A 24509-nucleotide genomic window follows, 5' to 3' on the forward strand; every position below is an offset into this window, starting at 1 on the left:
TTTGTCGTATGCTGACAGGGAAGGAGGGCTTCCCTCTTTTGAGGGTGTAGCTCATCAGAGCGTCTGTTCTCTTCTCTATGTTAGGAGCGGCTTCAAAAAATTGTTTTTGCTCCACACCGCTTATTCGATTATAGATCAAATTCTGACTGTCCTCCCAAAATTTGAGCTCATTCCTCATTCCTGAGTCCTCCCAAAATGTGAGCTCATTCGGATGAAAACTGAGATTGCTCAAGCCCTTTAAAGTTTAAATGAGAATTACTACGGGAAAATCAAATGATTTATTCAACCGGTTATAGAGTTTGGCCATTTGTTCTTGGGGATGAGAGATACATTACTTTCAAAAATCACATTGAGGGCATTCAAGCGAAATGTAACAAATATGTAAAATGTCTCTATCCACTTATTAATAGAAAATCAAAACTTTGTCTTAAGATCAAGCTTTTGATATTCAAACAAATTTTCAGGCCAGCCATGTTGTATGCTGTACCAATATGGACTAGCTGTTGTAATACCAGGAAGAAAGCTCTGCAGAGAATTCAAGATAAAATTTTGAAAATGATTCTGAAGCTTCCTCCCTGGTATAGTACCAATGAGTTACATAGAGTATCCAATGTTAAAACATTGGAACAAATGTCAAATAAAATAATCAATAATTTCAGGCAGAAATCGTTACAATCTTCTATTGCCACGATTAATGGGTTATATGTTTAGGTTAAGTTAGGTTAAGTATATTCAAAACGTTTTTTTCTCTTATAAGCAGGTGAAATCAACTCACCTGTAAAAAATCTGAACTGCTACGGCAAATGTAATGTAATATGTTGTTAACAAAATGGTTAATAAAATCTTAGATTTGTTTTACCAAATTAGGATGATAGTGTTGCCTAATAACACAGAACACCTAGATATAAGAAATAATTAATGTAATGTTTGGAATGATACTAATAAAGAAATTAAGAAAAGCGACAGGTTACTGTGAGATACGTTCATCAGCTACAACTTTGCGAAGACCGTTGTCAAATCGGACGTCTCAGTAATTAGTTATTGTTTTATATCCAGTCAAATTCTTCAACAGTGCTAATTTAACCTTTGAACAGGCAACATTGCTGCATCTGGTGCGAAAGATAGCACTGTGTTTAACTGCATGTATCGAGTGATGCCTGCAGAACAGCCCAATTATTATAGCCAAAGTCCTACAACTCATACAAAAATCAATAACTAATTTCTGAGGTGTCCAATTTGAAAACGGTCTTCGGCAAAGTTGTAGCTGATGAATGTATCTCACAGTATTGGAGACGAACCAGCCACAGGCTGAAAGTCTCGATAATAAAGATAATAATAATATAATCTCACAGTATCAACGTATCTCTAATTTACAAGAACACATGGGCAAACACTTTGCCCGATTGAATGAATTGCTTGCTTTTTCCATACAAAATCTAATGGGCTTGTGCAATCCCAGTTTTCACCCAAATTTTGGGAGGACACTCAGAATCTGATCTATAATCGAATGAGCGAGTGAACGATATTTTGAACCACTCTAGTTCTCCATGTTAGGAGCGGCTGATCATTGTCCTTGTACCAGCGTGGGACTCTAAACAGTGCTGTACACGATGGCTCTCCGGCGAGACTGGGAGTTGGCGCGTAATTGGGTTGTGGTAAGTGACGATGACGATAAGGACACTTTCTACTAGCAGGTGGAACGTGAATACGACAGCTGCCGAAGCCATGATGTCAAAATCGTTATCGGAGATCTCAACGCTCAAGTTGGCCAGGAGGAGGAATTCAGACCGATTATAGGGAAGTTCAGCGCTCACTAGCTTACGAACGAAAACGACCTTAGCCTGATTGATTTCGCCGCCTCCAAGAACATGGCCGTACCTAGGGGGTGCGCAATCGAATTCTTAGGTCGTTCAAATTGAACATAATCTTTTCCACGTGTTTTTTTTATATAGAATTTACGCACTTCTAACAAAGCTAGAAACTTTCACCTAACCCGGCTATCTGGGGAGCACATTGGGTTTAGGCTCTGTGGCTCTCACGTAACGGTCTATTATGGTCTATTGCTCAACGGGTGCACGTCTCGATTGCGGTAACAGAGAAAAAAGGGGAAAACAACTCTGTACCACGCCACTTTTCTTTGGCTTGAACTACAAGTCCGATGACCTCCTGGAACTACCTCATGGTATTACTTCAGGAGGCAGAGGGCTTGTAGATGCCTCTACGCTTCTGCGTCAGCTCTTGTTCTATTCGATCTGGCTGCAATTTGTCTCTTCAACGTCACTCGCATTTTGGGGCCGACCACACGCCTGTGCCATGAGAGAATTTTTCGATGGATGCTGCTGTGTATTGTTGATGCGCTTGACTCCATTTTTCTGCTCGTCATGCTCTACGGGCGGACCGGTTGGATTCCGTGGTCGGTCTTGCGATTCCGGTTGAGGGGTGACTTCCGGTTCGTAAGCGCCCCGACGACCCAAAGGCGGTTTGTCGTGATCGATACTACTGGGTTCCCGACGGTGAAGTTAGCCTACTCCGATTGAGAGTACCTCGACGGAGGAATATTTCCCAAAACCGGTAACGTTACGCGTTGTTCATACTCGGTTGTTGGTCAGTAGAGTGACGAAGTCGGCCCAGAGATTCCAGTTGCAGGATGGCTTCTGGTTCACTGGCGCTCCGACGACTCAAGCCGGTGATACGCTCGCACTACTCAGAATAGCCCCCGACGGTGGATCTATCCTACTCCGACGAAGATTTCCCCGGCGGTGGAAGATCTTATGAACCGATGCTATCCGAGCAGATGCCGAGGTCGATCCAGCTATTCCGGTTGAAGGAAACTTCCGGTTCACAGGCGCCCGACGATCATTCGCCACCCGGATAAAAAATACAATACAAAAACAATATAACGTATTGAAACAGTACCATTCAATATATTGGAAATACAATACAGTATTTTGGAAAATGACAATACAATTACAGTACAATATATTGTTTTCAACAGTTCACTGTATGGTATATGAGATTTTTGCAATATAATGTATGGGTGGTTAAGTATCGTAACAATACAAATATAGATATTTTCTTATACAAATATTTTGAAAACACAATATGATATATTGTTCATGTATTGTCTTGATAAGCAATTCGTGTATTGTTGTACAATACAAAAACAATTCAACAAACTGTATCATGGTTGCATGTCAGCTAATGTCAAGTGACTTCTAAAAAACTACTTATTTTGACTTTTTGAATATTTTCCACCCAACATTTCTTGCTTTTTGAACTTGTTTTGTTTATTTCTTTCAGCAAAGCTACATAGAAAAAAGCAACAGTTGTTTTACGCGAAAATAGGAATTTGACCAAAATTGTAAGGTATAAAACCAATTAAAAACAATACAATGTTCTGTTACAACATATTATATTGTTTTTGAATTGTATATCCAAACATGAATAATATTGCTTCGACATTCAATTACAATACGCTGTATTGTATCCAATACGTTATATTGTACATTAATGGTTTATTCCATTCACTGAATGATACGTTTTTATCCGGGCAGTGCTGTTCTGCTACTCAGCTAGTCCTCGACGGTGGACTTAACCTACTCCGAAGCCGGCCGGGCAGATGCCGAGGTCGGTCCTGCGATTCCGGTGGAGGGAAACTTCCAGTTCACAGCCAAAATCTTCTTCAGTGTGCGTAATTCAGTGCTTCTATTTAAACAGGGCCAATAACGGCGCCGGCCACGTCCTTGCAGTCAGGTGGGGTTGGGAATAGGAATCTTAGTGTGTAACCTTTGCTATTTGGAGACCGTGTTTGCCTCTGCATCTCCACAAAGGTCACTGGGAGGGATGTTTGTTAGTGGGAAGGATCGTTAGGTCACAGGATTCACTTTGATAAGCGATTAGACCATGATATACTTTTTTTTGTTAGATATGAACATGGTTTTAAATATAATATTTCAATTGATTTGGAAAATTATAAAGTAGAAAAAAAAATTTCAACACTTGAAGTGACAAACCACTCAAAGCTTATTGAACAAATAGCTAAACACAAAATTTCTACAGCTATGCATGTGTTACCATGTTTCACTGATATGAAAAGAAATAAAAACTCGACTGGCTGGACCATCACAGAACACGCTTATGCCGACACTTTCTGTGGCGAACCATTGAAAAAGTTTTGTTTTAATTACAAAGAAATCATTGTTTTAATTACAAGAAATTAATTATGAAAAAAATCTGTAAAACGTAAATAATGTATGAATAAGAGTTTATGCCGACACTCATAGTGACGAACCATTCATAGTTTGTTGAAACATCATATTTAAGTCCCACCGTTGTAACGATTTAATGTACAGTCATCCATATTTTACAGTTTTGGAATAAAAGCATGAAACGAGTTCACCAATTGATTCTTCATCCTCGGTTGAGCAGCCACAATCCACTTTCAGCTTTAGTTACTGCATACGGACTTATTGAGAAACGCGATTCTTTTTTCACACATGATATCTCATTTTGCACAAAGTTCATATGAAGATCTGTGTTTTCTGGTTATGATCTGTGTAATATGTATCAACTTGAACGACTTCAAGCAATTCAGCATAATGATTCGATTTATTAATTAAAAAGCTGTGTATTCATTTTGCAAGATTATTTATTGCTTTTACATAATATACGAAACAGAACATAAACATATTTGCCATCCTTCTCTACCACAATCAAAACCAAAAAATAAATGCTTAAAAACCCAGCTGATGATCATCACTCCCATCGAATGCGTTCGACCTTATCGCTTATCGGGGGCACATGGCATGACGACCGCCATCCACCGGCAAGCTTGCCCCAGTAACAAACGAAGCCGCCTCACTAGCCAAAAAGACGATCGCGTCGGCAACTTCCGTAGCCTGTCCAGGGCGGCCCATCGCATGCGTATTCTTCGAGTGTTCCAAAAATTTCTTGTACGTTTCCTCGTCCATTCCGCCGCGCTTGTGCAGATTGGTGACCGTCACGCCCGGATTAACACAGTTGACGCGAACATTCTTGGCAGCCAGTTCCAACGCAACGCAACGGGTGAACTGATCGACCGACATCTTGGAAATATTGTACGCCAACACACCCGGGAACGATCGGATCCCATTTACGCTGGACACGTTCACAATGTTGCCCTGCGATTTGATCAGATGCGGCACGGCCAACATTGTCAAATGGTAGATCGATCGAACGTTGGTGTTCATCACCCGGTCGAACTGCTCCAGACTGGTGGTTTCAATGGTTCCGGTTTCGATGATACCGGCATTGTTTACCAGGACGTCCAATTTGCCGTACTTTTCGATGGTCGTCTTGAGGATGCGCTCCGTATCTGCCTCCTGGGTGATATCGCCGGGGATGACGAGGGGAGCACCCGCTCCCGCTGCACACTCCTTGGCGACATTGTTGAGATTGTCCAGCTTGCGACCCGTCAGGGCCAAGGATGCTCCCAATTTGGAGAACTTGATAGCCGTGGCAGCGCCGATTCCACTGCTGGCTCCCGTAATGAGCACCACTTTACCGGCGAAATTCATTTTTTTCCGAAAGGAGGTTTTTGATACAGAATGAGCTTCGAATTACGTAAATTGGGCGATAGACGGACCGACTGAGACTGATAGGGCGGTGTGATGAACTGCAGCAGTAGCTAAGAGGCCGGTCAGTCGAGTTGATAAATAAAAATCATAAAAACAAACTAATTGAGTTTGGGAGTCGGTGTGTTAGTGAAAGAAGGTTGGGAAAGTATCGAAGTTTGCAGACTTTCAGGCTTGTTAGGACATAGCTGAAGCAACCGGTATAATCCAATAAGAATTTTGTTATCACGTTAGGTTCAATAAAAATAGGTCAATTCGTTTTCAATCTATTCAATCTGCTAGGTTCTTTAACATATACATATACTTAAAATTAACATATCAACATATGTATTTGTTTTTCAATTTTCTGGTTCATAAATATATGATACAAAACTGCAAATACTAAAGTCTAGTTTTTAAACTTCAATTCAAACACGTTACTGAAATATGAAAAACCACGCTTCTCCACGAAACCGTTTCTATTCGTTTAACGCCCAAGCAAATGACAAAACTGAAAAAAGCAGTTTCATCCGTTTTAATCGACAAAATGGAAAACAATATTAATAGATAGCTGGTTTATTTGCAAAATAAAACAGATGTGTGTTTTCCCTTGAGCCTTATCAATCACAGGTCTTATTCATCATGTGGAGTATTGTTCGTCTAATCTGTCCTCACTAGTTTAACCTTCACAGAGACGGGACTCAACTCAATTTTAAGTTGTTTCAACGCAGTTCCGTAGATGGGCCCAATTTCTTAATTTTGACTAAATTTCCATGGTCCCCACTATGTAGTTTGCCTTCAATTCAGTTAGAAAATTCAATTTCAATTCAATTTAGAGTCGATTCAACGCGTTGATTTTTTTTTTCAACCCAAGTATAAGAAAAGTTTAATTTCTAGCTACATTTTTAACAGATTATCAGGTAACTACAAGCGAGAGAGGCTGGAATTGAATCAGGCCTTGCATGCAAGTTTCCACTGTTACCAATGGTGTGTGTGTTCAACATATTGATTTGTATGGCATAAATAGGTGAGGTGATGCTGCTAATTTGTGCCTCTTAATACTTTTAATAGTGAATGAAGAGCTTTCTGTGCTCACAAACTGCTATTAAAAAAAAAATAATAATTAGAATTAGCTGTAATAGTAAATATTACCGTAATTTCTCTTTGAACACATTACCGGACAATCCATAATATTCAAGTGCTACGGAATACAAAATGTCTAATTCCAATGCCTGTTTTTGCGTAGTAAGGGTAACTGGTATGCAGTAGGATTTTTTTTTTCAAGTTGATCATGTTTTGATCCAATCCTTTTTTTTCTCTTTGCATAAAAGCTGTTTATCTACTTGCCTAATTTAAATTAAATAGTTGTTAAACTTCCATTCGGCTGGTTGGCCGTAAACCACGATTCATAATTAAAAACATGTATGTTAAATTAAATGTTTTTTCTACTTCCTTTTATATCAATTTCTAACCAATTGATATTGTCATATGTTTTTTTTGTCTCTTATCTCCATTATAAAACAAAGCTGGCATAATAAATTACCCAAAATTACGTACTTTTTTCGTCTCTGCTGATTTTCTCCGATTCTTTTTTTTTTTTGTTTTTTTTTTTTCGCTCACCCTCCCCATATTTTATGTATACCTAATGCAGCAATCATGTGCGATCTGTTCGATTTTCACAGCAACTGAAAGTAGATTCCCCTCATTGTTACAGAATCCAACTACGTATTAAAATGGAGATTGATAGAGAAAGCGATATCGTCGAAAGCAACTCTTTAGAGGAAATAGAATCGTGTTCCTCATCTATTCTCGATACCCCAAATCGGGAAGATATGTATGTCGATGATGATGACTATGATGACGGTATAAATGTCACTATTTTACTCTCGAATTCAACAAGAAAGCTGTTGAGAATAGCATGGTGGAGAAGAAGCTAAATGCTTCTGCCACATCTAACTCAAACGGCAATACAGAAAATAAAACGCCATTCACTGGTGCAAACCCCAAAGATAAGAAGCATAAACGTCAAACGTCTTAACGGAGCTGCTAAGAAGAGGTTTAAGAACCTTGTTGACCATGGGCACAGTCGAGACGAAGCACGTCTTTTGGCGGAAACACCTTTCCGAGTTCTGGAATCTGATCCACATAAGCGTCGCAGAAATGCCGACCTAAGCGAATCTAATATTAGCGAAACCAGCCCACCTAAAAGGCTTGCCCGTCAGCTTGATAGAGGACAAACTTTACAAGTTAGGTCCTCAGTTCAAAACAGACTGGAACAAGCTAGGAAGGGGGAGGAGTCGTCTGAACGCAAAGAGGCTGCTGGAAACAGTGGGCCTCATAAACCATTATACTCGGAAGTAGCGAACTATATAAGGATTGGCATTCTTCCCGAAGGCTTCCTTAATATAGAACTTTCTACCCAACAACTTACTGCGACGCAAAATGAAATTCTTAAAAAAGTTGCTGAACAAAGAAAGGAACCAATCAAGCCTAAGTTCGGTAGCCGCGTGTTTAGGCCAGGGCATATGATTGTCACCTGCTAAAACCAAGATACTGCTAACTGATTAAAGGAAACAATTTCCCAAATTCAACCTTGGGAGAACGCATGCCTAATTGCAGTGGATGAAAAGGACCTACCCAGGCCTGAAATTTTGGTGGGATTTTTTCCACTAAGTGAACAAGACTCAAATGAAGAAATCTTTGCTCTAGTGGAAAGTCAGAATGAAGGCTTGCTAGTTGATTCTTGGAGGGTCCTCAAGAGATACACGGTAAAGCAACATCACGTGGAACTTATGTTCACCGTTGATAACGTTTCCATGAAGTCTCTAGAATCCAACAAGTTCATAATCGACTACAAATTTGGAGTAGCCTTAATAAGGCACCGAAACACTAACACGGAGAGTACTGAAGGTAGTCATAACGAAACAACGAGAGGTGAAAAAACGGCTTCAGACAGTGTAGGTGATACCAGAGAAGATCCTCAATTCAGCGGAGCTGTAGAGGATGCACAAATGGCCGATCCTACTTAAAAAGATGAAGCTGATGGACTTGAACTCGAAAAAACAATTATCATGGAAAATGGTTATGAAGGCTCTTCAAAAACCTATAAAGATAAGAGCGACAAAAACCTAAACAGATCCATTAATCCTCTACCGGGTTCCAGCAAGGGTGGAAACAACTCTCTGCAATACCGGCAAATACGAGGGCAAATACTACCCCACAGACCAAAACAGTCAACAAAGGCTGAGTAATCTGCCTGCAAAACATTAGAAACAAATAAACACGAATAAAATGACGCAGAGAAGCATAAAATTCATTCAAGAGAACCTTCACCACGCAAAGGCAGCTTCAGCAATCTTATTTAGAACTTTCACAAAGGACAAAACAGACGTGGCGCTTTTACAAGAGCCATGGATGAAAAACCACAAAATTTTAGGAATCAATATATTAGGATGTAAGTTAATCTATGATAATACTCAGCTCGTCCCGAGGGCTGCAATTCTAGTTAACTGCAATGCTAAATTTACACCAATTACAGAATTTATCGGAAAGGACATTGCTGCAATTTCTTTAGAGGTGCCAACCGCGAAAGAAAATACGCTAATATACGTTGCGTCCGCCTATTTTCCTGGCGATGTTGAAGAAGTACCTCCTCCAGAAGTTGCAGCTTTCGTGTCCCACTGCAGGAGACAAAAAAAAGGGTTCATCATCGGATGTGACGCAAACGCCCACCACACTATCTGGAGCAGCACCGATATCAACAGTAGAGGTGAGTCTCTTTTCAGTTTTATATCTCAAAATGATATTGACATTTGTAATAGGGGTAACGCCCCTACTTTTATTAATGCTGTGAGGGAAGAAGTGTTAGACTTAACTCTCTACAATCCAACAATATCGGGTAGCATTGAAAAATGGCGGGTATCTGATGAAATATCGCTATCAGATCATAGGCAAATTTTATTCGAATTTGCTACCAAAGATATAGTAAGGGAAATGTTTAGAAATCCCCGAAAAACCAATTGGGAACTTTATGATTCTCGGTTTACTATTACAAAATGAATCAACTTCTAACATCATTAATACATCCGTTGAACTTGAACAGGCAGCTGACTACCTTACTACTTCTATTATGGTGGCTTATAATGAAAGCTGTCCAATAAAGGTACGCTCTACTAGTAGAGATGTTCCTTGGTGGAATGATAGATTAGATAAACTAAGAAGAAATCGGGCAAAACGTACATCGAACTGGTCTCAGTATTGAGAGGCCTTAACCAATTACAACATAAAGATAAGAAGATCAAAGCGGAAAAATTGGAGACACATGTGTGAAAGCATAGATAGTACTTCTGAGACTGCAAGACTTCAAAAGGTACTTTCTAAAGATCATACCAACGGTCTCGAAACTCTAAAAAAGAACGACGGGTCTTTTACTGAAAATACACAAGAAACTCTAGAATTGATTATGGAAACTCATTTTCCAGGGTCACTACCATGTTCATCTGATCAAACTAGTATATTTAGCTTATCAAATGGATCGGAAATGTTCAATGAAGAAGCTTCAGATCTAGCGGATCATATATTTACATATTCTAAGATAGAATGGGCATTGGACGCTTTTGATCCATTTAAAACCCCAGGATTAGATGGAATTTTTCCAATACACTTGCAGAAGTGCAAGGAAAAAATTATTCCTACCCTGCTGACCCTATTCAAGTGCAGCTTTCTATTAAGGTATATTCCAACCAAATGGAGACAAGTCCGAGTGGTGTTTATACCCAAAGTAAATAAAAAGGATAAAACATTGCCGAAATCATTTAGGCCAATAAGTCTTATGTCCACATTTCGGGGTTTTTCAAAAAGTATTATTGATTGGATAAAAGAGATGCTGTCAAAAAGAGAGATATCAGCATATCTTGGTGATTCAGTTGTAAGGGTAAGAGCTGTTCAAGGCTGTCCCCAAGGCGGAGTTATCTCTCCCCTCCTCTGGTCCCTAGTTGTTGATGATCTTCTTATAAAACAGCAGCATCAAGGGTTTGAAGTAATTGGATTCGCGGATGATATCATCATTATTGTTCGTGGAAAATTATGATGCAATCGTTTCTGATCGAATGCAATCTACGTTGAGCTACACTTTAAGGTGGTGCCAATAAGAAGGGTTAAACGTTAACCCTAACAAAACCACAATTGTACCGTTTACTAGAAGACGCAAAATCTCCATATCGAGTCTAAAACTAGGAGATGTTAGACTGTCTCTGTCTTCAGAAGCAAAATTTCATGGAGTTATCTTAGATAGTATGCTCAGTTTGAACAGACATGTTGAACAACAGATAGAAAAAGCAAGAAATGCTTTCTGGGGCTGCAAAAGAACTTTTGGTAGAAAATGGGGACTAAAACCAAGGATGATACTTTGGATTTATACAGCCATTGTGAGACCGACTATTACATATGCATCTGTTATTTGGTGGGAAAAAAACAAACAAATCTCAACTCAATCCAAATTGAACAAGCTGCAAAGATTGGCTACAGCTGCATTAACTGGGGCGATGCGTAGCACTCCTTCTAAAGCTTTGGACGCAATGTTGAATCTACCTCCTTTGCAAGATTTTATACAAATGGATGCTGTTAAAAATGCTTCACGACTCAGAAGGTCCTCTACTATTAATGATAGCGATCTCAAAGGACATATGAGCATCGTAAAAACATTAAATATAAATCCAATATTTTCAATAAGCGAAGATTGCATGATGAAGCGAAACTTTTTCGATCATCTCTTTTGTGTTTCTGATAGGGGCAATGGGGGCAATATGAACATACGGGGCAATATGAGCCACCGCAGTTTTGCCCTCAAAAACAGTGTTTTAATGTCTAGTGTCATTATGATCTGCTAAAAGATGCCTCAAATAGCCACAACAATAAAAACCGTAAGAATATTCGTTTGAACACCCAAGATATTTACAAAAATGTACGAATTTGTCCTTTGTCATGAAAAGCTGGCAGTTTTTAATTAAGCCTACAAGACAATTATATTGATAATTCTGGTAAATTTTACGAATCCTTCGAAACTTCTAATCATAATGAACAGTTCGTGAGCGAAATTAAATTTGTTCGTAAACAAAATTATTGAAAAACAATATATTATTTTCAAGATGAAGGGGCGGGGCAAAATGAGCCACCTAGACTTAAGCAAAACAAACGATGTTTTGAACATAAAAATGCATTATCTAAATATACTAGATTATTTTTTTACTGCATAACCATCTTTATGCACCATTACAAGTGGAACACTTTGTTAGAAAATACGTTGAACCAAGTATCGCAATTTAGTACTAGTATAACATGGTCTGTTTACTATGTATTATGCATCTTTAAAAAATAAGCCGCTAGAATCAATTATTTTAAGTAAAGCTAATACAATTTCCTTTCCAATAATGTACTCTCCACCACTAACTCTTCTCTATACTGTTTTAAATAAAAATCATTCGATTGAATGAGGTGGCTCATACTGCCCCGTAGGGTGGCTCATAATGCCCCATATGGTTGGTGACCACGTAGAAAAACATGGTTTTCCAAAAAGTTCCTGACATAATTTGCAAGTTGATGTTAACATTAATTATCGACGTAACATGGAAGATAACATTTTATAGTACAACTCACTTGCATTTAAACCATAATTTTTGCTGTTTTTCTATGCATTTCATGACGTTTTCCTTAGGCGGCCCATATTGCCCCGATCACCCCTATAACTAGTCAGGACTGGGAAGTGGGACAACCGAACATCCGTTCTGGCTCAACAATCTTTTTTACAGATGGCTCGAAGCAAGATAACCTTGTTGGTGCGGGAATATCTTGCCCGGGAGTAAACGTTTCACTACCACTAGGTTGTTGGCCAACAGTTTTTCAGGCGGAAATTTTTGCCATCTTAGAATGTGCCGACATCTGTCTAAAAAAGCGCTATAAAAATGCTAATATCTGTATTTGTTCGGACAGTAAAGCAGCTCTCAATACTTCAAAGTCGAACGTTTATACATCTAAAATGGTCTGGGAATGCACCATGCTACTGCAGCAGTTGTCCTGTCGCAATAAGGTCAATCTTTATTGGGTTCCTGGTCATTGCGGAATAGAAGGGAATTAGAAAGCTGATCAGCTAGCTAAAATAGGGTCATCCACTCAATTTATTGGGCCAGAGCCTTATTTTGGAATAGCTCCATGTGGTCTTAAACTAGAATTAAAGAATTTAGAAAGGACAAAGATAAAACTTACCTGGACCAATACATCCGATTCCCGTCAGGCGAAACGATTCATAGAACCAGACGCCAGAAAAACACTAAGGTTAATAAACTTGAATAAACATGAGTTGAGTACTTATACTGGACTAATCACAGGTCACTGTCCTAGTAAATACAACTTAAAAATAATTGGAAAGTTGCAGGAGGATAAGTGTCGTTTCTGCAAGTTGGAGAGTGAGAGCTCTGAACATTTAATGTGTGAGTGTGTTGCACTTTACCGTAAGCGTTGTAAATATCTTGAAAAAGGCTTATTAGAGCCTTGGGAAACTCTCATCCCAAACAGGTACTAAGTTTCATACGAAATGCAGTACCTGATTGGGATACACGCCAACTGATGGGTGGATAGTCACTTCTTATAGTGATGAGTCCTCTCAGCGCGGCAAAAACAAAGAGGATGACACCACAACAGATCAAATAAATGATCGCAGTGATAATATGTCCCCGACACTGGTAAAAAAACTACAAACGTACAAGTATATTTTACGCCTTAGGATAACTGGGTTGTCAACACTTGCATGAATTATTACGAAGAGTTATATATTGCTTATCGGTGATCAGTAGAAACCATGTACGATAAGTAAATTTATAAGATATAGCTATAAAACTGAAAAATAACGAAAAAAGTCTTCGCGTCTACCAGAAAAAGTGTTGCACAGTTGATTAGTGACCAAGTTGTAGGCAACTTCCGCCTAAGGAATCTTGCTGTTATAAGCTTTTGAAAGATAAAAATACTTCTTATCAATGAATCAACGTTCACCTTTTCACAATAACCAACACCGCCGAAGCTCAACACCTCAAGTGGCTTCCCTGCACACTTTAGTCATAAATCTGGGTCATGAAATCCTAGCACCTTGTCGTAAAAAATCACTGCATTTATTAGGCATTCTAATTATACCAGGTAGAACGCACAAAAAATAGACTGAACAGCAAAATCTCGTGTTTACTTTATTATTCAAGGCCAAGAAAGCACTTAATGCTCCAGAAATTGTTCCTAATTACTCTATGGCCCGCTGGTCGTTACATTTGACACGTGTTTCCCATGGCAGGAAACATGAAACCTCCTCCTGGCAAGGGTTAATTCTGAATCCCAATTTTTCTTCATCGTTTGCCTTCGGAATCAATCACGCAAAATCCGCCGTCAAGGATTCGCTTACAAATGATTGTCATTATCAATTTCGATCCCATCCCCTCGCCAGCAATCTCTATGGTTCCTATTATCCTATTTATCGATTCTCGCGGAACCTCAGTCAACAGATTTCCACCCGCGGGCTAATATTAATAGTAAGTGGGAGGGTGTATAGTTTGGGTGGGAGGTCGGGGCCGTACTGTAATAATAAAATTTTGGGATATCTCAAGGTCTTCTTTGGTGTAACTTTTCCGTTTCGTAGTGTTTGCCCCGCTTCTTCGTGGTGGGTTTTCAGGGACTCACGCGATTCATGGATTACTTCTCTTCCCCAGTGGACAACCTACAGAAACGCAACAGCAGCCTACAAAGACGACAAGAGTCGCGAAAAAAAGGTGATGGAGGCCACGGTGTATCTTGTAGAATTATATTATAAAAAAAGGGAAAGCCAAATCTTTCACTATTTAAAAATATTAGTTATGTTTTGATAAATATAGGTAAGTTTTAATAGATATTACTGTCCTATGTGTTTTTGCGGATTGAATGAGGCTCAGGTGGAAGCATATCAAACCGAGCTATCACAATTTAGCATTTATCAGCATTTATTTTTATTTTTCTTTTGTTTGGCATTACACTTCTACTAGGACAGAGCCTGCTTCTTAGCTTATAGTTCTTTGAGCACTGACAGTGAGGAAAAAAAGACTGACAGACAGGAAAAAAAGATGCTCGGAATCCCTGGGTGGATATATTTTGAAACATGTCAACAGATAGCAGAAACCTATATTTTCGAAAAGTGAAAGGTTTGTAGACTCCTATTTTTTGTAATAAACCTTTGCCACGTACACGCCGTGGTGGTGGTTGGGTGATGAACGACCCCATTGGACTTACTCACCTGGTTTGACATTCTTATCGTACGCCGAAACGTTTTCTGGAAGTCGATGGATTAGTGCTCCTGTTACTGCGTAAATCCACACCGTTGATGATAGGTAGAAGACACTGCAAGACAAAAAAGGATTCCATTGACACGACCGCACGCACAAACATATTAGATAGATGGGATTTTTTCTTCTAATTTGAATTCGTTGATATTCACTGAATGTTAAGCCTATCTCTCTACACGTTGGTATAATGTGTGGCACTTCGGATTACGTGATGGTCATTATCCTGTTCGAGGTTCGTGCTCATTCCTAGTTTCCCAGTTTGAATCACGTTATGTTCTTCGGAGTAGCAAAAAATAGTATAATAACATTGTAAGTATCGAGGCAAGAATTTGTCCATCCCGCGAAGAAAAGGCCACATGTTGGCTCTAGCAGTGTTTCTTCAACGTCATGCAATGCAGGCTTTGTTCGGTAGGAGCCAGCTAGTTCGATGTAGGAGGGCTGTAATTATTTAACGTGAAATTTCCAAAGTTATGGCACCCGTCTGTCGGTCCGTCGGGGCAATGTTTTCACCATTTCAGTGGCTCCCTCCCCGTTTGGGTAACAGTTAATGACACTTTCCATATGATATGTGTACAAAAATCGGCACGACCTTTTTTGACTTCAAACTAACATCTTAGAAGCACCAAAATTTGATTACCAGTTAGATTTGATCAAGGTTCCATTCTTCGAGTAATAGAGCAACAAATGATAACGAATAAAATCCCAAATAACATATGCTAATTGTTTGGGCACGCCAGGAGGTAATAATCTATATTAACCTCATTTTCCCGATCAGCCTAGATAGCCGCGTAATGTCAGAAGCGATTGTTTCAATTGGCTAAGAATTAAAACTACGGAATGCCAGTTCCGGTGGTAAAAGTCCACCTTACGAGTGACTCCTGATTCATGAAATGATGCGGCTTCATACCTGTGGATAGGAATGAATGGTTAGAGAGGTCTAAATAAATAAAGTATTGTGCTACCCGTAGCACACCTGTGTTTCTCCGAAGTAATCGCCTGCTCTTTTTCAGCCTCAAACCTGCGGCTAAATTAGAGTAGGATCATGAATATGTTGTTGTTTAGTTTAAATTACCACATATATGGTTTCGCTTAATGCGTTTTACAAGTGTACTCTATGCTTTCTCGCCTTTGCGATTTTTAATAGATACCAATCTGTTATTTTTCGCTGCTGGTCTTATTCGAGCTGATACAGTGGAATTCCGTTTTTGGCTCTCCCCGATTTTGGCAAAAAAAAAACCCGGGCAGACGGAAAAATCAAAATCACATCTCAAAACGAACAAATATTAGAAGAATGTAGCATTGGATCGCACAGTCTACAGGAAAATGCGTTTGTTCCGACACCGCGTGTGAAAGTCAGTGTTTGTGAAGTGATTGTAGAGGGAATTTTCGGCCTAGGAAAAGATTTTTCTAAGTAGGAAAAATTGTTGTTTTCTGAGAACAGTTAAAATCTACGGCTGATTGAGGAGACAAGGTGAGATAAATATTTAACCGCTGCACTACACGTTGAATCAGTATTTCTTGCTCTAAACCAGCATCTTCTCAACAGTTTCAGTTGCGCTATAGTGCTTTCAAAGAGATTTTTTTCTCTTGCTTAAAAAAAATCAAACATTGCTTTGATTGAAGTCGAAAATACAAATTGGACAATTTTCTCTTATAAGCAGGTGAAATCAACTCACCTGTAAATAATCTGAACTGCTACAAGTAATATGTTGTTAACAAAATGTTAATAAAATCTTAAATTTGTTTTACCAAATTAGGATGATAGTGTTGTCTAATAACACAGAACACGTAGATATAAGAAATGAATGTAATGTTTGGAATGATACTAATAAAGGAATTAAAAAAAAAACAAATTGGACAAAAGTACATCAACTATTTGAGAGCAATTAATCAATTCAAAAAATTATACTCATTTCGAAAGCCCTGGGGCAAATTGACCTCAGATACGAAGTAAACATTCTGCCAAAAAAGGGAACTTATTTTACTGCATTGGTTCATTTAAAAAGGTAAGTTTAACGGGAAGAGAATTCTAGAACTAAATAATTTTTCACAAAGGCGTCGATTCGATAGGTGCGTACAAAATTTGTAAAATAAACTTGATAAATTTAGTAGCATTTTGAAATTTTGTCGTAGCATGTGCGCTGGTTTTCTCGTCGATTTTGTCTTAATATGTACATTTCAATTGCTATTTTAGAGATAACTTTCTGTTTTACGGTTGAACAGAAATCTACCACAGCGGTCACACTACTAACTTTTACCAAGCATCATCAATCGAATGCAATGATACTTTGGAAACAACACCGATGACTGTTGTTTTCTGTTATTATATGCGCTTATTTTTTATAAGCATACTTTGATTGAATGGTTTGAGTCAATAATAGAATGATTCTCAAGCCTGCGATAGAACTCTGCGGCTACTGCAGGATGGAATTTGTTTGAAAGGTGCGCTCAATTACAAATCTCTTCTTCTTTACTATTTTAAGAGAATTTGTTTTTTACTTTTTGTGGTTATATTTCCGTAAAATGGATTAAATCAAATGAAAATTGAATGCCGGTGAGTGTGAAAGATTGTTGTTTTTTATCTTTGCTTCAGTTCATTGCGTATTCACTAATGTTCTACCTTACAGCTTGAATATAAAGCTGACTGATTCGGTGGATTTGTCTGAAAGTTGCTTCGATAATCGGTAAGATCGAACTGATTATTGCCTGCTGTCCTTTTATACAGTGGCTGTTGAAATGTATTAATCCATACACAAACACAAAAAAACTAGGAATTTTATCTTTAAAAAATGAATACTATGAAAAAATGTTCTTAATGCAACTGGCGGTTGCAATGAAAATAAAACAGTCCTTAACGCGACTGGTGGTCGCAAATTTGTTCCTAGCAAGTTTTATTGATGTTGCTAGCGTGACTGGTGGTCATATATTTGTTCTAAGTAATGGCGGTGTTCACTTTCTATCACGACTGGTGGTCGCAAATTTGTTTTTAGCAAGTGTTGTTGAAGTTACTAGCACAACTGGTGGTCGCATATTTGTTATAAGCAATGGTTATGTATACTTGCTACCTTGACTGGTGGTCGCAAAATTGTTCATAGCAAGTATTATTAATGTTGCTAGAGTGACTGGGGGTCACATATTTGTTCTAAGCAATGAACATCACTTGCTATCACGACTGAAGGTCGCAAATTTGTTCTTAGCAAGTGTTATTGATGTTGCTAGCGCGAATAGTGGTCGCAAATTTGTTATAAGCAATGGTGGTGTACACTTGCTATCGCGACTGGTAGTCGCAAATTTGTTCCTAGCAAAAGTGATACTCGTGCGTGACTGGCGGTCGTAAATGTATCCGTAGAATAAAAGATGTAAGCCCAATGATGTATGGTATCTTACATTTAGAATAAAATAGATCAAGATATGTTATATCAAAATAAGTAAAGCCAAACAAATTTTCGAGTGAGTATTGCGGATTATATGTCTAGTTAGATGAAAGTCAAACGCAGATACTACTCTGTTGAACACGCATTGCAGTCCATTAATAGCAATATTTTGTCCAAAATTAGTTCGTCTTAGATACTGTTGTAGGATAGAGTTAGCTTGCGGGTTCTGCAAATGACATTTAACCGATCAATAACATTAACGCCGTTTTGATTGTGTGAGTACCATGCAGAGGAAAAATATTCCGAAATCGCATGCACAAGTGAAGAGTAGACAGAGTGGGATTCAAAAAAAGTTGAGTTTCCAATCACTTCATACATTTTTATTCCGGAGAAGAGGAAGGATGTGTGGCACTGAATAAACATTGTTATGAATCTTGGTTGGGTTAGAACCTGTTATGATGGGTGAGCCCTGGGAGGGAGAAACCAATACAAAATTTCTGTACGTCATAGTGAGCCGAGATTCCGCTGTCACGAACTGTCACTGTGAGCCCAGATCTCAAACATTGGACTAACATGAAAAAAGCGCGTAACTGATTAAAACACATTTTCGTATTTCTTCAAAAGTGATAAAAATCGAATAAAAATCAATTCATGCACATAACGCAAGTAATGTCACGTGAGCACCATTTAATCTGATTGAACATAAAGCATTGAAAAACGCATCGTTCTACTTTTTCCAATGAAAATGAATATTTAGTGCATAGAAAACTGTGGCCCTTTTTTCATGTTTGTCAGGAAAGATCGAAGGTGCACAACAAAAGGAAACTACCGATTTTCTCGAAGCCTGCCTTGATTGTTGTTGGCAAGCTGGAGTTATCTTGCAGTTCAAAATAACGTTGTCTTATATTTCGTGTGTAGTATCGGTGCCTCCCTCCCAGGGTGAGCCTATTTGAAGCTAAGACAAGACGTGCCAGGTCAAGGTACAAAAATTAAACCAATTGGCTGTCAAAAAATATTATTTCTTATTGGTCGTTTTGGTAAAGGCCTACTTTCACACCGATGATTTGGATTACAACAGGGCACTTTGTTGCTAGCCCAGCTGTATTGCTAGTTCACAAATGAGAATTTTTACCAACAAGTTTGAACATTTTCCATGAAAACTTCTTGTCTTAAATCTACTTATATTCGATGTTAAGTTTACCACATATGGTCCTACAATGCTTAAATGAATAAAAATGCTTATTTGAGAGTGTGAAATTGTGTCAATTTTTTGAGCCTTGACATATGCGTTTTGTTTTTCAAGAGATTTGTTTAAAAAGGATACTGGTAGCACTGGTTTTTGTATCGTCAAGGTTATCGACTGAAAAACAACGGGGCAGTCTTAGTTGAGCTGTCACGTCCTGTCCTTGATTAGAAGAATGTAGCATTGGATCACACATCAAACGATCTAGTAGGCATGGAACAACTTCGACGCCTCTTAGAGGTGACAAAATAAAATATTAATATTTGTATCAGCCTTATATGCTATACAATATAATGGATTTTTCGAGGGATTTTTTCAAAGAATCGAATACGTTTATGAAGTTTTCATGAATAAAACACTCACAATATTCAACATAAGACTCTAAGGACTGTTCATTTTATAGAGTGGACACCTTATGCAGGCTGTATCTTGAAATTTCAATCGGTTTTCTGTAAATCGTTCGACTAATACTGTACAATGTTGTGATAATAAAATATTCTCCAAAATAATTTAATCTCACATGAATATGGAACAACCTTCAGAACGGTCGATTTTTGATGGTTATCAAAATAAATGATTGTAAGAAATTGGCTGGAAAACTCGACAATCTATATTTTTTATTTTCAATAAAGACTTGTTCTTCGAAAGCATCATCAATCAGAAGCCTGATGGAAAAAATAAGTTAGTTTTGGAGCAACAATTTTAAAAATATAATAAAATCATTTTTCCCCGATATTTTTAGAGATTTTTTTTCAAATTTGAAGGGAAATAACTTACGCCTTCAAATAGTTACTTATTTAGTTCCCACGTCGCATTTAAAGCAAAATAGAAAAACAACTGGTTTATTTTTAGAAGACCTTTCAAAGAACATTGACAATAATCAAAATTGGCAACACTGCTGTAATAAAATCGATTATATTTTCCACATATTGTTTTCATAATATGATATTCTGAGATTACCAATTGAAATATTCAGAGAAAAACGTTTATAATTTGCTGTAGATCGATAAATAGGCGTACATGATTTTAAAACTATGAGACTTATTAGTAAAACGACCATTAAGAGTAAAATTTATACTTAAGACTGCGGTTCAAACTCACAATTTAGCTCTCGTTTATACAAATATAGTTTCTTTAGTTATCTAAACTAGTTTTGAACACGCTTTTTATTTATTTCTTTAGCCGGGAGTGAAAGGATGGTGTGTTAGCAAATTTGGCCAAAATGGATAAATCACTAAAGTTACCTAATGTCAGAGAATGGAAGAATATAATTCAGTTTTTTAAAGGTACACGTTTAAAGGAATAGTAAAGGATACAAACATACAATTTGTTCATAAAAATTAGGAGTTTTATTTTGCGAAAAATAATGTTTAACTTCGACAAGCTATTTGTTCTAAGGAGTCTTAGAAAAAAAAAACTATTTAGCTCTTCAACCAAAAGCATTTTCTAAGATCTTATATTTTCATAGCATTGCAGAATAATAGTCGAACGGAATCAGAAAACCGATTACGTTTTTATCAATAAATAGAAAAGATATAGCATAAACAAAGTGTCCACCTTATAAAATGAACAGTCCTTAGTTAGTTTTTATTCTAATGCTTGAAACGATTGCTTCAATGTTGATAAATATTATTTTAAGAATAACTCCATATGGATGGCTTCATAATATAAACTTTGTTTTGAAGCCTAGCGTTTAAAACAAACCCAACAGATTTTTTTTAGAAACCCTTATAAATTACTCACAAAAAAGGGAAATAAGTATACAATTTATTTTGGTATAAATAAATAGCCATTCCATGAAAAACCGATCTAGTGGGTCACCGAATTCCGAGGGTGACCATTTCCAAAATAGGGTGACCAGAAAAGTCGCGATTTTGCAAAATTTTTATTTAAAAAGAATTATAACTTTTGAACCGTTCGACCGATTTTCAATCTTTTTGGACGAAATGGAAGCTAAAAATTTTGACTTTTCAGGAAAAATATAAAATTTCACAAAACTTGTTTTTTTACATGAAAAAAAAAATCAATAATTTCCATTTTTTCGTGTTTTGAAGGCCTCGGGACCAAAGGGGCTATTATTATTTTTCTCATTTTTTCTAGAAACTTCAGAAAATTTTACGTTAACTGTCAAATTTTCAGCGATGTATGTTTTTTAGTTTTTGAGATACATATTTTCGAAAATAAAATTCCATTACGAAATTTCCATTACGAAAAGATCCTGGACTGACCGGGAATCGACCCCAGACACCTTCAGCATGGCTTTGCTTTGTAGCCGCGGACTCTAACCACTCGGTTTAGGAAAGCCCCATGCCCTATGCTTGGTGGATTAGATCACAACAAAGGTAAACAAATCATACTCTAAATTTCATGTTAACATCAATGAAAACAGTATTGTATACAACTTTTATGTGGGGACGGACCTGGTGTAGTGGTTAGAACACACGCCTCTCACGCCGAGGATCTGGGATCGAATCCCATCCCCGAGATAGTCAGTAAAAATTTCAGTGACGACTTCCTTCGGAAGGGAAGTTAAGCCGTTGGTCCCGAGATGAACTAGCCCAGGGCTAAAAATCTCGTTAATAAAGATAGAAAAAAAAACTTTTATGTAGCTAAAAATGCGACGTGCTGGAACTTTTCTGAAAACGGCATCAGATACAGCAACCCAATACAGACAATATTTTTGATGGTGTATAACAAATATAAATATGCAGTACACATAACGTAAAAGAAGGTGTTGCCAATCCGAAGAAGTTGGATTCGGGATCTGTTTAAGCTTAGTTTCGAGTAGTAATTTACTTTGAAAGTGCTTGACACAGTGGGCATATATTGTATAGTTTTACTTGTAGCACATTTTACAAATTTATGCTACGGTTGGTCTACCACCAAAATCAGCTTTAATTAATTTCTAGATACTACGTTGAAACGGAAGATTTTCGAGCCATGAAATAATAGAACCACTGATCATGTGAACATAAAAATTATAACACTCTGCCTGGGATGGAAAACTTTTGTCGATAAGCCTCGAAAATTCGCTCATACCATAACTAATACATAAGCGTTAAACTAAACTTAAACGCTAAACTTCGAACAAAACTTTCAACTGGGAAACACTTCGCCGTATTCGTTCGAAGTCGAAAAAGGTCGAGTCACGGCCGGGATTGTTTTCATGTGGATATCCATCAATGCCTGCTTAGCTGTGTAGGGTTAACACTGACCTAAATAAGGGAACTGCATTCATAATCCTGTGCACGCTTGGGTAAGATTCATATTCAAACTACGGCCACTTGGATGCATACGTTGCTCCCAATGAATACTAGATTAATTCCACGGAAAGACACTGATTTTCGGATTGCTTTGTTCCACGAATCACTCCACTAAAACACCACGCCGACTTTGTCTGACCATCGTTTGGAAGTAGCTTTCGAGCTTTGAGAAGGCAGTTGGTCGGAAGCAGGTTGCTACGTTTCCTTCAGAACACCATCAACCGCCGCCAGGGTGTAGTAATGTGGTGTTTGTTTTTAATGTTCAGAATCGATAAAACTTTGCCTTTTTCCGTTCGTTCCCTTCGCCTCACCACAAAACCCTTCCCTAGAATCACACAGCTTTGCTTTTCGGGTATTTTGATTAGTTGATGAAACGCGAAACTGACAAAAGCTCACTCAATCATTTCGCGGTACCACTTTCCCGCACTGTAAAGCCCAAGGCACTTTGGCGCGCAGATTTTAGCGTATTGGCGAAAATTGCACCGAACTAAAAATAGACTCGTAACCGCCGGACGCCACGATGGAAAACAATCAAGAATAGCTCGCGCAACACCGCGACTTCAACGCGATCAACTCCAGCGAAGGAATGGCGAACTGAAGGCAGGATAACAACATTTGAACCCGCTGTTGGCTGTTGCTGCAAGCAGTAAGTTTTCCCGCCGCTGCTGCTCTCGTGTCGTGTGCCGTTAGCTGTACGTTTCCGCGCGCGTGATCCCTTGCTGGTAGCTTTTCGCGTTTTCAGCACTCCTCCTGAGCTTTGGCTTATATACATGGGGGTCGCCGTTGTCGATTTGTACAGTCAGCGCCAAAATAAAGTGTCCACTTGCTCTGCTCGTAATCACGCCAATTGGCGGAAATCGTTTTTCAAAACGGGAAATTCTTTCGTTACAATGTTTGTAAATTTCTACATAGATGAAACAAATCATTAAAAAAAGGTTGTCAAAATTGAATCCGTTATCATTTTTTTGGAACACAAAAAACTGCCAACTGTTCAAGAAACATTATACTTGGTCTCATTGATGCGAGTTTTTTTTATCTATTGTAAAATATATTTCTAACTAACATTCGGTTAGAATCCATCCGACACAATCAATTTATTGAACTTATTGTCAACATCAAACTGCAGCTGGTTTGTGTAATGTATTTTAAGTATGTACCTAAAAAATGGTTTCCTGCGAGACAAACAAACAAACAATGGGTAGCACTGGTAGATATAGTGATCAAATTGAATGACCAACATGTTCGAGACCGCACCTCTCAGGTTACAACTTGCGAAACATTGCAGATCGTGGACCGATACAAATGGAATGATTTTCTACGCTTGCTTTGATCGTGCTTCGAAATAAAATGAGAACGAATTCTACAATGCCTGCTTACAGAGAGGGTAGCAGGTCTCTATTTTTAGAGACAATTTTTAATACAATTTTAGAGACTATTTTCAATACAAGTGAACCCTGGTGCATCCCTCCAGCAGCTCTAGAAACATCTTCAGTGACTCTAACGCGATTATTCATCATGAATTTGTTTTCCGATTGCTAGAGAGGGATTCCACGCAGGCATGCAAGTCGATTCTGATCGACCATTTCAAAAATATCTGAAACTTTGCACAGTTTTTCAGTTCCATCTAATTCGTCATTTTCCGATATCAAATCTTCAAGTTGAGTCACGACTAACTTTTCAAAAGGGTG

At 38.1% G+C, this 24509-nt stretch overlaps 2 protein-coding genes across 4 annotated transcripts in view; both read right to left on the reverse strand.

Annotated features, from left to right (window-relative positions):
* The window catches only part of LOC5571256 (glycine receptor subunit alphaZ1), a 42282-nt gene extending 18804 nt beyond the window's left edge, over positions 1–23478 (reverse strand). Inside the window, exons 1-2 of one of the 3 annotated variants that reach the window (XM_021840242.1) lie at positions 22774–23478; positions 14893–14996 (exon numbers count right to left, since the gene is read on the reverse strand). In XM_021840242.1, coding sequence (XP_021695934.1) covers positions 14893–14996; positions 22774–22796 — 127 coding nt within the window. In that variant the 5' untranslated portion in view covers positions 22797–23478. The remainder of the gene's footprint in view (positions 1–14892; positions 14997–22773) is intronic. The other 2 variants (XM_021840243.1, XM_021840244.1) reach the window with 2 other exon arrangements.
* Positions 4631–5679, reverse strand: LOC23687553 (3-oxoacyl-[acyl-carrier-protein] reductase FabG). The gene has a single exon (XM_011494855.2). It carries the CDS (start codon positions 5553–5555, stop codon positions 4788–4790), a length of 768 nt encoding a protein of 255 aa, XP_011493157.1. The 5' UTR covers positions 5556–5679; the 3' UTR covers positions 4631–4787.
* Positions 23479–24509: the final 1031 nt, after the last annotated feature.

The sequence above is a fragment of the Aedes aegypti genome, chromosome 2 (genome assembly GCF_002204515.2).
Source record: "Aedes aegypti strain LVP_AGWG chromosome 2, AaegL5.0 Primary Assembly, whole genome shotgun sequence".
In the NCBI taxonomy this organism is placed as follows: domain Eukaryota; kingdom Metazoa; phylum Arthropoda; class Insecta; order Diptera; family Culicidae; genus Aedes; species Aedes aegypti.

What these genes read in the sequence shown, in the direction of transcription:
- LOC23687553 (XM_011494855.2), bottom strand. Translation starts at nt 5,555, where the DNA reads ATGAATTTCGCCGGTAAAGTGGTGCTCATTACGGGAGCCAGCAGTGGA.